We start from the raw sequence: 13,220 nt of genomic DNA on the forward strand, positions 1-13,220 counted from the left end.
GACGTTCGCCCACCGAAATAGTTCGAATCTTCGGCTACGCGAGACCAACTGCCGTGGCCAAGAATCATGCTTCGGAGAAGTCTGGGGGGAGGTTCCGCTAAACCGGCGAGGAAACCCCTTCCGAGCAAACGCGTGTCACGAATAGCGGCAGTCATCGAAAAGGCTGAGGCGCCGATTTTGGAGGAAAGTGGCTGTCGCTGGGGAAACTGGCGTCAGTACTGAATGTAAACGAGCGAACAGAGCGTCGGACGGCAGAGGAGAACGTCATACCAGCCATTTGGTCCAGAAGGGGCTGTCGGATACTGTTGACGTGTTCTGGCCCCTGAGTAGTTCGTATCGGAACACCCTCGGCTAACACGTCTGGAGCGTATTCGAAAGAGTTGCCAGTAAGACGAGGCACCCGAATGTCGCACCTTTTCGCTCCGCTATCCAAGCAGCATTCGCTCGTATGTCGCTGTTCCAAGACTGCGTGCGATCGCTTCAGGACAAGATTGGAGGCTGTCACTGCGGCTGAAGGGCTAACGTGGAGCAACGTTACTCTTGAAACATACCACTACTTACATGTAAAGGACCTTCATTTTCATTTATAATTTGTTTTAATCAATTTGCTTTTTTTAAAAAAAAGTTTGATTTGTTCGGATCTAAGCGCCTAACCTCCACACTCTCAGTCCGGTCTTCCTCGATTGTGACAGTATTAGGGCAACAGGTTTTCGCTTTTCAACTTACATTCACTAACTTGACTGGTGACTATATATACGCTACTATCAGTACTGTTATCACAGAAAACTACAGTTACAAATATAAAAATTCCCTGTTACATCTACCACTACAGCCACATTTCTTCTTCTTATTCCTACTTTCACACAGTGGACCTGCCGGCCTGTTCTGTCCTCTTTTCCATCTTTTAACTGGCCTTCCTACGTCCACCTTTCCTCTGGCTTTGCACTGTAAGGCCACATTTTCATCCCTTGTTTGTCTCATTCGTTCAGTTATTCCTTCCAGTTTTGAGCGTACTTTTATATTTTGCTTTTTATTATAAAATATTTGGGCAACGGCCTCGCCGCTGTGGATACACCGGTTGCCGTGAGACCACCGCAGTTAAGCGCTGTTGGCCGTGGATGGCATTTGGATGGGTGACCATCCATGCGCCATGCGCTGTTGCCATTTTTCGGGATGCACTCAGCCTCGTGATGCCAACTGAGGAGCTCCTCGACCGAATAGTAGCTGCTTCGGTCAAGAATACCATCGTAACGACTGGGAGAGCGGTCTGCTGACCCCACGCCCCTCCTATCTACATCCGCCTCTGAGGATGACACGGCGGTCGGAAGGTCCCGGTAGGCCACTCGTAGCCTGAAGACGCAGTGCTTTTTTTTATTATAAAATATTTAGGAACCATGGCCAACTTAATGCATTCTTTGACTGTTCGTAAGAAATTCACTTCGGCCACTTGAACGTGGTTAGAATCTTTTCTCTGCAGAGCCCAGGATCCGCTGCCATACCGTGGAAGAGATGCACCTGTCCCATTATAGAATTTCATTTTCGAGCTTCCACGCGTGGTTTCCAATTTTCTGCTTACAGTGCCACTTACAACCTGATACCTCAGAAGTTTGCTGCATACATCCTTATCTTTGTTGCAGGTATAGATCCCTAGAAAACTAAACTGCTGCACTTCCTAAGATTTTCTTCGTATTTACCATTCAATGGGATTTTTGCTATATGTATATATATTGCTATCTTAAAATTATAATTCATTAAAACTAAGTTTAAAAGATAGATTGCTTCTTGTACGCATTTTATTAAGGTTAGAAGCTCCTCTTGAAAGTGAGCAGCGGCAATAACATAATACCTCTCATTAAGAATGGAGTCAGAAATTTCTGCTCAGAACACATTTCGCCAATTTTTCTGTAAGTGCAGGTGGAGTGAATTAGTGAACGAAAATTGAAAAACAGTGCACTGAGTAGCTGCCGATCGAGACACCAACCAGACACGCAACAGGACGAAAATATGTAAGTACAGAAACGCACATTACCTCTACCCACGAAATACGCATTAAATATCCTTCGTGCCTAGATTGCAGATGATATGCTGTCCAAAAATGATGGAAAAGGTCACGAAAACCGGTGTATAACAACGCAGTTGATTTACCGATGTAATTTTAAGGTGAGCGCGTCAACAAAACAAAGCAAATTGCACATACCGCAATTCTTAGGTCTACAACAGTTAAATTATTATAAATTTCACATTGTACTTTACAGAAATAAAACATTTGACCCACAGAAGATGACACATAGGTGTCGAAACATGTCTGGTTAAATACGAAAATAAACTAATTGTGTTTGCATAAGGCTGATTTTGAAATCAACCCAATTTGCTTCTCGCAGTTTGTCTTCAGACTTTAACATTAGTGCCCTGCCGACAGCACGTGCACTGATAACGCAAAAAATTATGACCACCGACCACCGTGACGTGGCATCCAGCCAGGTGGCGTTGTGGGCACCTGAGGCGGTAACAAAAGTTCGTAAGCGGAGCAGATTCGGACGGGGGATCACCCCAGCAAAGATGCGGACTTCGAATGGGGAAATCCATTAACATAACAGATTACGAGTACCTTGAAAATGGCGAAGCTGGTCGAATGTTCACGTGCTACTGCCGTGAGCACGTACAGAAAGAGGCGGAACGACAGTCAAACTGCTACTAGGCGCTAAGTGGTTGAACGTCCACGACTCTTCACGGAATGTGGGGTTCGGAGGCGTGTCTGCTGTGTGAAGTGGGACAAGTGATGATCAGTGGCACCTCTGCCGAAACAACACAATGCTGGTGTTTCGGAGCACACCGTTCATCGTCCACTGTGGAACATGGAGGTCTGCAGCAGACCACCCCTACGTGTGCGCGTGTCGAGACAACGACATCGTCATTTACGACTGCAGTGGGCACCAGACCATCGCTATTCGACCGTCGATCAATGGGAAAGTGTCGCCTCTTGGGGTGGGTCAGATTTCTGCTACACTAGGTCGACGGCCGTCTCCACAAACGCCGCCAGGGAGGTGAACGGCGCCTCGAGACGTGCAGCGCTCCACAGACGCAGGCTGGTGGCAGCAGTGTTATGCTGCGGTAGGCACTGTCCTCCGCTCGCATGGGACCTGTGGTAGCAATGGAAGACACGCTGGCAGCTGCTAACCACCTGCATCCCTCCAAGCTCGGTGTCTCCCCTGACGGCGATGTCATCTTTCAGCATTACAACTGTCAATGCCTCGGAGTCAGACCCGTCCTACAGTGGTTTGATGAGCATTTCAGTGAACTCACGTTGACGTCTCGGCTACCAAATTCTCCTGACGTAAAAGCTGTGGAACCCATCTGGATAGCTGTCGGGCACCATCACCGCGTACTCAATTCAGCGACCCCATATTTACGCGAATTACGCAGCCTGCGCGTAGACATCTAATGCTGTACCTCCAAAAACCTACCGACAAACTATCGGGTTCCTGATACGCAGAATCAGTGACGTATCTCGTTCCAAAGACGGACAAACAAGCTATTAAGCAGGTAGTCATAATGTTTTAGCTCATCAGTGTACAGTAGGATAACATTAAATCCTGTTTATTTGGATACCTTTCGGTGCTCTTTCTTTCCATTTTCGAATGACATCGTCTGTATAAACATTAAAAAGAGTAGGCAACGAAATGAATTCTTGTCTTGAACCTTGTTTTATTAAAATCTTTTGCCCTCTTTAATTCGCGGCGTCAAGAACAATGTAATTTCCACTACGCAGACACTTGCAGTTTATTAAATGATTTGGGTATCCACGTTCTGCAATAATTTTCCACTTATTCTACATATCAATCTGTCAAATGATTTTTCAAAATCTATGAAATTTGGGTAAGTTGGTAAATTAAATTACCTTCTTTGTATTACTTCTTGCAATGTAAATAAATTATTGCTACATTACCTTACACTTATGAAGGCACTATTAACAACAGATCTCTCATATTCTTTAAGCAGTTATTTAATACAGCTAAATATATTTTGTAGGCAGTGTTTAACAATATGAAACTTTCGTAATTTGAAGTTTTCCTGAGATCCCCCCCCCCCTTTTTTTTAACACTGGAGACATTTTCTGCTGTATAACTATGTTCTGGAATTCTAGCTTTCAGTTAGCGGGTATTGATCGGATGTATAAATAAAACAAAATCAGTAATCAAACACGTATGATCTGTTCTATATTTATCCCATCAAGTCCTGGACATTTTTTGCATTTTTGTCTTCTTCTTCTTCTTGTGGATTATCTTTGGCTGGCACCGCATCTTCGCCCTTCTGTCTTGAGTTTCCTCAACGTTCATATTCCGTGTTTCCATTGCCTCCTCCACATCATTTTGCCATTTGCGTTGTGAGCGACCTCTTTCCTTCCACTGGGATTATTTCCACCGCGGTATGCTATTCGGTACAACTACCAAGTTCCACTAAGTTCATCCTATCCTCACGGCCAAACAACATAAGCTGTTTCTGTTCGACGTCGTCACAGATATCCCCATCCATTTTCACCATTTGTCGGATAGCGTCATTTCTTATTCTACACGTCCTAGTACAGCTTGAGCTTCGCCTTAAGCAATCCATCTCAAGGCTGCTACATTCTGCATTGCAGGTTTATACATTCTCTTCTGATCTTTTGCTTTCTCAGAACAGTTATTGCTCTTCCTACAGCTCCTTCTTTATTAAACCTACTTGTGATTTCATCATTACTTGCGCTCTGTTCATTAAATAATACCACATTTTGCCTTTTCCATACCGCCAATCACTTTTTCATCTACCTCCAAATTATTTACTTTTCCGTTCCAACGGGCAACTACTCACACTTCTCCACCTTCAGGCACTGCGCGAGGTGGTGCAGTGTTTAGCACCCTGGACTCGCATTCGGGAGGTTGACGGTTCAATCCCGTGTCCAGCCATCCCGATTTAGGTTTTCATTGATCTCCCTAAATCACTTCAGGTAAATGCTGGGATGGTTCCTGTGAAAGGGCACGGCCGACTTCCTTCTCCATCCTTCTCTAATCTGATAGGACCGATGACTTTGCTGTATGGTCCCCTCCACTGAATCAACCAACTAACGGTAATCTTCAGGCCAGCCTTATTGTATTCCTCTTCAAGCTTGCGTATCATATACCTCATACCCTATTCTGCAAGTAAAATCCTACTCTATTTGTTTTAGTTTTCCACAATTTTCTTTTTCAGTAAAATATTCTGTATCTTCTAGGGTTATTAAATCAGTGTTAACATAATCAGTTATATTTTCATAATGATTACTTGCCCATGGATTATACTACAGATTCTTGTAATTTTCTATCCATTATTCCTGACATATTACATTTATTTGTTCCACATCGTATCTGTTTTAGTCTCTTAACATTGTTAAAGCAAAGTGCTATCTGTCATAAACGTCACATTATGTCTCTGCTACAAATGTAACAACCATGATGGGCCTTTCTTGTTAGTAATTCTGCTTTCTACTCATCGGTCTATATCTTTCGCTTGCTTGATCACTGCAGCAAACACTCATGTAGTCTTTGTTTCTCCTAAACTATTTCTTTAATTTTTTCATTCCAAATTACAATTCTTTTCTCCTTTCGCCATTTAGTTTGCTTACTTACTGCTTCAACTGCTGTCTTATTTATGCAGTATTTGATGTTCCCGATTCCATCATTTTGTGTAGGTGAATTTACTAAATAATAATGCAATCTTTGGTGGTAGAGATCTGAAGCTGAAGGATCTTTCAAGAACTGTAATGTAAAATTGATTGATTTTTCTTTATCTGTAGGGGATGAGCCCACGAGTCTCCTTCACTATATTAGAAATGCTGTTTTGGCCATAGCAAAAAATGGTATCTGAAAATATCACACTACGTGAAAATTTTAATGTGCTACACTAAGGAAAGAAACAACTCACTTACTAAAATATACAACTCATTTATCTCATGTGTTGGGCCAAGTGTTTTTATGAATAGTTTTCTTTTGGATGAACGTTTTAGTTACTATGAAGTTAGTGTATGTAAAAAAAACTTCTTCTCTCATTACCATTTCAATTTACAGTATATCCTCCGTATCTCCCCACCACGCCTTTAATCCTGTTATTACCCACTCAAACATTCCAACCCTCACATACGTAAATCAAGTATGGTTCGTTTATTTCCGCAGGAGCTTTTCGTAAACATTATCTGAGTCCTATACTCATCTCTTTCCAGACCAATAATCTCCAGTCACAGGTAGGTGACCTCGCTCTGTTATCGACCTTAAAAGCGTTAATCAGTCATTATGAAAAGTGCAGGGTGTAATTCTCTCCTTCCACTCTGAATTAGTTACCATGGCTATGCCCATCTGCTCATTAATCTGTTTCTCAACGACTCTGTATAAAAACGTATAATGATGTAAATCTGTTGTTTCTCTTAATTTACTGGTTATAAACTGCAGATTGAAACTAAAGAAATTGAAAAAGGTAGGAAATTTAGGAGATGGGACTTTGATAAGTTGAAAGAACTAGAAGTTATTGAGAATTTTAGTGAGAGCAATAGGCATCGATTGACTGAAACAAGGGAAAGGAGTACAGTAGACGACGATTGGGTAGCTCTGAGAGATGAAATAGTGAAGGCAGCAGAGGATCATATAGATAAACAGAAAAGGGTTAGGAGAAATCCTTAGATATTACGGGATATAATGAATTTAATTGACGAAAGGAGAAAATATAACAATGGAGCAAATGAGGCATGTGGAAAGGACTACAAACATCTAAAAAATGAGACTGATTGTAAGTGCAAAATGGCTAACCATGGATGGCTAAAGGACAAATGTAAGTATATAGACCCATATATAACTATGGGAAAGGTAGACACCGCCTACAGGAAAACTAGAGAGATATTTGGAGAAAAGAAGAGGGGCTGTATGGATATCAAGAACTCAGATGGAAAACCAGTAGCAATCAAAGAAGAGAAAGTTGAAATTTGGAAGGAGTATAGAGGGTCTTTGCAGGGAAACTAGCTTGAAAGATGTAAATGAATGTCAGATAGAGGATACGATACCGCGAGAAGAATTTGACAACGATCTGTATGAAGTTTCCTCAGAGCTACTGATACTTCTGGGAAAGCCAGCCATGACAAAAACAAAACTCTTCGATCTGGTGTGCAAGATGCATGAGATAGGCGAAATACCCCCAGACTTCGAGAAGACCACAAACAACATTAATGGCCGCAAATGATCTCCAGGCAGAAGAAAATAGCTATTTCAAGTCAGTGATCGGTTCAGCTGGACTAAAAGGCCCAGTCTACTCTATGTAAACACAGACCGCACCATTGTGGAGCCGCCGCCAGCTTGCACAGTGTCTTGTTGACAAGTTGGTCTATGGCTTTATGGGATCTGCGCCACACTCAGGACTTACCATCAGCTCTTGCCAATTGAAATCCGTACTCATCTGGCCAGGACATGGTTTCCCAGTCGTCTAGGCTTCAGCCGGTCTGGTCAGGAACCCAGGAGAGGCGCTGCAGGCGACGTCGTGCTGTTGGCGAAAGCAGTCTGACCGGCCGTCTGCTGCCACAGCCCATCAACACCGAATTTCGCCTCGCCGTCCTAACAGATGCGTTCGCCGTACGTGACACACTGATTTCTGTGGTTATTTCATGCACTGTAGCTTGTCTGTCAGCACTGACAACTCTACACAAACGTGGCTGCTCTCGGTCGTTAAGTGAAGCCCTTCGGCCACTGCGTCCTCCGTGCTGAGAGGTAGTGCCCAAAATTTGGTATTCTCGGGACACTTTTGACGCTGTGGGTGTTGGGATATTGAATTCCCTAATGATTTAGCTACGTGGATTGTCACATGCGTCTAGCTGCAAGTACCATCTGTGGTCAGGGTCCGTTAATTTCCTGCGTGCGGTTATAATCACGTCGGAATCCTTTTCACACGAATGAGTACAAATGACAGCTACGGCAGCTGTACCTCGTGTATGCGATCCTATCGACATCTGTTTATGTGCATGCCGCTACACCATTACTTCTGTCACCTTTTAATCAGTAAATTATGACTAAATCTTAAATTTCTATATACGGCGAATAATTGTGCGAAATACTGAAAATGAAATTTTTGTTGCCACTGGAGTCCGCTATGTAGAGAACCTGGAAGTGGTACAGTGTTCTGGGATAGCGGTATAATAATGTATGCAAGTGTAATCGTAATCAAAAAAATAAAAATTTTTCCTAAAGTAAAAGTCTGATACCACAGTACCAGTTTTACAGGCTTGTGTGTCAATAGTAATGCTTGTGGAGTCAAAGCATTCATCTGGCCTGACAAGGAAGAATAGTAGACAATTCAAACTTCCCAAATTAGAAAAAAAAGAGAGACGGTCGTTGGGAAATGAAATGAGGAATTCCATTTCGCTAGCAAACCATGCTAACCTGGCAGCGGCGAATTATACTCCAACAGCTGACACAAGCTGCAAAACAGGAAGAGCAGAAGGACAGGGTCGCACAGGTACGTTGCACGAGGAGTGGGGGAAAGATGGTATCAGCGGTGGACAAGCGCGCAGTTCACAGGGACCGCTTTGTGGCATCTGGCGGCGCAATTACAAAAGAGCAGGACACCCGAGGGCGACAGACAGTGCAGGGTCGCAGCACTGCGACCGGGACAGCGCAGAACGGAGGTGGAGGCGGAGGCAGAGGCAGGCGTAGAGAGGTAGAGAGACGGGCCGGCTCCAAGCATGGGGCCCGGAGCGCTGCTGATGTTGGCGGCGGCGGCGGCGGCGGCGGGCATCACCAGCGCCAACATCGCCCTCGCCGTGAGTACCCGCCCTGCTTCTTCTCTGCGTCAACCGCTCAAACGACGGCATTTTTCCCCGTGGAATATCACACGACCTCCCCCTCTTACGGCTCATCATTGCAGTTCCACGTGACTACCTCTACTGGAGCTTTTCCAAAGTGTGATCAGTCCCACATGCAGGGCCGGCCGAAGTGGCCGTGCAGTTAAAGGCGCTGCAGTCTGGAACCGCAAGACCGCTACGGTCGCAGGTTCGAATCCAGCCTCGGGCATGGATGTTTGTGATGTCCTTAGGTTAGTTAGGTTTAACTAGTTCTAAGTTCTAGGGGACTAATGACGTCAGCAGTTGAGTCCCATAGTGCTCAGAGCCATTTGAACCATTTGAACCACATGCAGGTGGGAGAAGGTTGCGGAAGCACCCTCCCCCTCCATCCCCCCCCCTCCGAAAAAGTTTGGGCTTATACTGAGTACAATGGAAAGCCAAAGAAACTGATACACCTGCCTAATATCGTGCACGGCTCCTACCAGCACGCAGAAGTTTTGCAACACGACGTGGCATGGACTCTATTAGCGTCTGAAGTAGTGCTGGAGGGAACTGACACCACGAATCCTACAGGGCTGCCCATAAATCCGTAACAGTACGGGGGGGTGGAGATCTCTTCCGAACAGCACATTGCAAGATATCCCAGATATGGTCGATAATGATCATGTCTGGGGACTTCGGTGGCCAGCGGAAGTGTTTAAATTCAGAAGAGTATTCCTCAAGATACACTGTAGGAATTCTGGACGTAGGGCGTGTCGCATTGTCCTGCTGGAATTGCTCAAGTCGGTCGGAATGCACAATGGACGTGAATGGATGCGGTGATCAGATAGGATACTTACGTACTTGTCACGTGTCAGGAGTCCAATATCACTCCAATTGCACAAAGCCCACACAATTACAGAGCCTCCACCAGCTTGAACAGTCCCCTGCTGACATGCAGGGCCCACAGGTTCTTGAGGTTGTCTCCATACCTGTGCACGTCCATCCACTCGATACAATTTGAAACGAGACACTTCCACCCTCTCAGATGTTTCCACTCATCAACAGTCCAGTCTCGGTGATGATGGGCCCAGGCAAGGTGTAAAGCTTTGTGTCGTGCAGCCATCGAGGGTACACGATGTTTCGTTCAATGGTTCGCACGATGACGTTGACGGCCCAGCACTGAAATCTGCAGAATTTTGCGGAAGGGTTATACTTCTGTCACGTTGAACGATTCTCTTCAGTCATTTTGGTCCCATTCCTGCAGCATCTTTTCCTGGCCACAACAATGGCGGAGTTTAGATGTTTTACTGCAATTCCGATATTCACTATACACTCGTGAAATGGTCATACGGGAAAATCCCGACTTCATCGTTGTCTCTGAGGCGCTGTGTCCCATCGCTCGTGCGCCGACTACAACGTCACGTTCAAACTCACTTAAATCTTGATAGCCTGCCACTGTAGCAGCAGTAACCCATCTAACAACCGCGCCAGACACTTGTTTTCGCAGCGACCGCAGCGCCGTATTCTGCCTGTTTACAGATCTCTGTATTCGAATACGCATGCCTACACCAGTTTCTTAGGTGCTCCAGTGTACTTTATTATTATTATTCAATCTCGATTATGACTGAAAGTGAAAAGAGTTTCAGGGGTAAAGAAGTTGATGAACAACAGCAGATTCACCAACCTATATGAGGCTAAAACTCTTGTGAAGCAGAGTAGATGGTGGACAGTTTCATCACTAAATCTGTATTCACGCAAGGTTTTCCGTGTAGTTGGAAATAAATAAATCATCTGAGGATACGTTTCAGATAACTATCTTCCTGTCTCAAGTCTCAGTGCCATACTTAGACATACAAGGCTGCATCTGGGCCATTTCCGAGCAGGAAAGAATAGACTCAAGGTCTTTCGAACCTTTGTTCGAAAACTTGTATAAATTAAGTAGATGCCTTTCGTGTAGAAAACAAAATAGTGACTGAATTCAGCAGGAACTGTCAGGTGGAGTGGAGTATACCTATACAAGCGAGCATGATCTCAAAGCCCCTGTCCAATCATGTCAAAGTAAGCATCTCCAACCACATAAAAAGTTAAGACATTCTCTCGGAGTCACTTAACTAGCTATTATTCATCGACCAACTTGTAAGACAACTTTCGATTCAATTTGTTTGTTATAGTGTGGGTGTGTTATCAGTGAAGAAGGAAGTGCGGTAAACCAGCGCTTCACTATCTTGTATCCTTACTTCAACTGTACTGCAGATACAAAGAAGGTCACCATAGCATCTCCAATCACTGGAATTAATGCGAGTGATGCGAATCATTTAGTTCGTAATTTCAATTTTTAAAAACAGAAATGTCATTAAGCATCTCATCCACGCCATAATAATTTCTAAGCAAGACAAATTTATTTAACGAGTTGTAAAGATGCCTCTCTTCCATAGCCGGCAAAAAAGTCGTTTTCAAGTAAATATATCTGAAATTCTAAGTCACAGCGATCGGCGTTTGATCACTCGTTATTCCTAAGCTCAACATTGGACAGAATTCTTGTCCATCAATTCGATATAAAGACAAATAAACAGGACTATCCCCCCCCCCGAAGATCTTATTTCGTGTTTCTGCTGTCTAGATAGGCTACATCAAATAATTAAATGACAGTCTTACTAGGGAAAGGTAAGACCTAAATAAGGGATAAGGCTAGATAAATTAATAGTAAACGTCGAAGGTGCCGACTAATGTAAGTGGTAACGCGCACTAACCAGCCAGTCCCGGAAAAATTGTATAAAAAGGCACAGCGAAGAGAGTACTAAACACTGCTGTAAATTAAATAAAGATTCATCTAGTTTGTGCTATTACCACGTTCACAGATCATTTAATGCGAATGAAAACAGAGAGTCGATTCTTGTCGACCTGACCGATCTATTGAAAGATTTAATCAAGACTGTATTTATATTATAACGTAAAAAGTCACCGTAGGTAAAATTAACTTTCCAATTTGGGTACCTCCCCGGAAAAATTGTTTTGCGTGGAGACCTCCCTGTGGCCTGCAAAAATGGCGCTAAGCACTATGGGACTTAACATCTGAGTTTATCAGTCCCCTAGACTTAGAACTACGTAAACCTAACCAACCTAAGGACATCACACACATCGATGTCCGAGTCAGGATTCGAACCTCTGACCGTAGCAGCCGCGTGGTTCTGTGTTTTGCACTTCAAAAAATGATTGAGGTATCATACAGCTCATGGAATCACTTGTTCACGCGTGTAGGCCGGTCAAAAACAGGTAACCCATAATTGCTGGAATCGGAAGTGTGACCTTTACCCGACACGGCATTAAATAAGAGAAGAAGGGGTGAGATCGATTGAGAACTATACTATGGACGCGAGTCGGCGTCGGTCTGAGGGTGTCCCACATCGTGTCTGGCTCCTTAGGGAAGCACATCTTCTTGTTATAAAGATTTTCATCAGCATTTCGTAACTCCCGAATGTTCCACTGCCATAATGCACGCAACATTTCCAAATCCGAAAGGGAGTCGTTTCGTCAGTGCCTCTCATCGTAACAGCAACGGAATTCCGTAGTAAAGCTAGAATGAGTTATCCGTAAAGACGGCAAATGGTATTAAAGTGTAGTCGAACTGGACGGAGTATAATGGGTCGTATGTTTCCGTTCGTTCCTCAGATAGGTTCGTTTACTAAAAATTAAGGAGACCGAGCCATATTAGTTGAAGCTGAACATTTGTCTTTCTTTCAGTTGCTCGAACCTATGTCAAAGAGTCACACAGTAAACAATTACTAAAAAAACTAAACTCCGTCCGAAAAGGCCGTGGAATGCCCAACGATACCGACCGCCCGCCGTGTCATCCTCAGTCCACAGGCGTCACTGGATGCGGATATGGAGGGGCATGTGGTCAGCACACCGCTCTCCCGGCCGTTCGTCAGTTTACGAGACCAGAGCCGCTACTTCTCAATCAAGTAGCTCCCCAGTTTGCCGCACATGGGCTGCATGCACTGCGCTTGCCAATAACGTTAGGGAGATCGGATGGTCACCCATCCTAGTGCTATCCTAGCTCGACAGTGCTTAAATTCGATGATCTGACGGGAACCGGTGTTACCACTGCGGCAATGCGGTTGGCTACAAAACTTCTAGGGCGTAATGAAAAGTATTTCTTCCGAATTTTGTGTTCTGTCCTGAATATCGGTTGTGGTATTACACGTCACGCATTTTACTCCGTCGACTTCGCCTATTCGCTGGCGTAAGTTGCAATCCTCTCTCTGGTGCGAGAGGGCTCCAGACTGCAGCGTACAAGATGGCGGTGTGTAACATAACTATGTCAGTGCGTGAGGAACAGCATTGTCCAGATTGTTCTTCACGTGAATCGCAAATAACTGTGGCCTGGTGACATGGGGTATTGCCATCC

General features: G+C 44.4%; 1 protein-coding gene across 1 annotated transcript in view; it reads left to right on the forward strand.

Moving 5' to 3' along the window:
- Positions 1-8,639: 8,639 nt before the first annotated feature.
- Positions 8,640-13,220, forward strand: part of LOC126442773 (uncharacterized) — a 109,915-nt gene continuing 105,334 nt past the window's right edge. Inside the window, exon 1 of the mRNA XM_050090803.1 lies at positions 8,640-8,809. Coding sequence (XP_049946760.1) covers positions 8,732-8,809 — 78 coding nt within the window. The 5' untranslated portion in view covers positions 8,640-8,731. The remainder of the gene's footprint in view (positions 8,810-13,220) is intronic.

Source organism: Schistocerca serialis, unplaced genomic scaffold (assembly GCF_023864345.2).
Source record: "Schistocerca serialis cubense isolate TAMUIC-IGC-003099 unplaced genomic scaffold, iqSchSeri2.2 HiC_scaffold_1406, whole genome shotgun sequence".
Classification (NCBI taxonomy): domain Eukaryota; kingdom Metazoa; phylum Arthropoda; class Insecta; order Orthoptera; family Acrididae; genus Schistocerca; species Schistocerca serialis.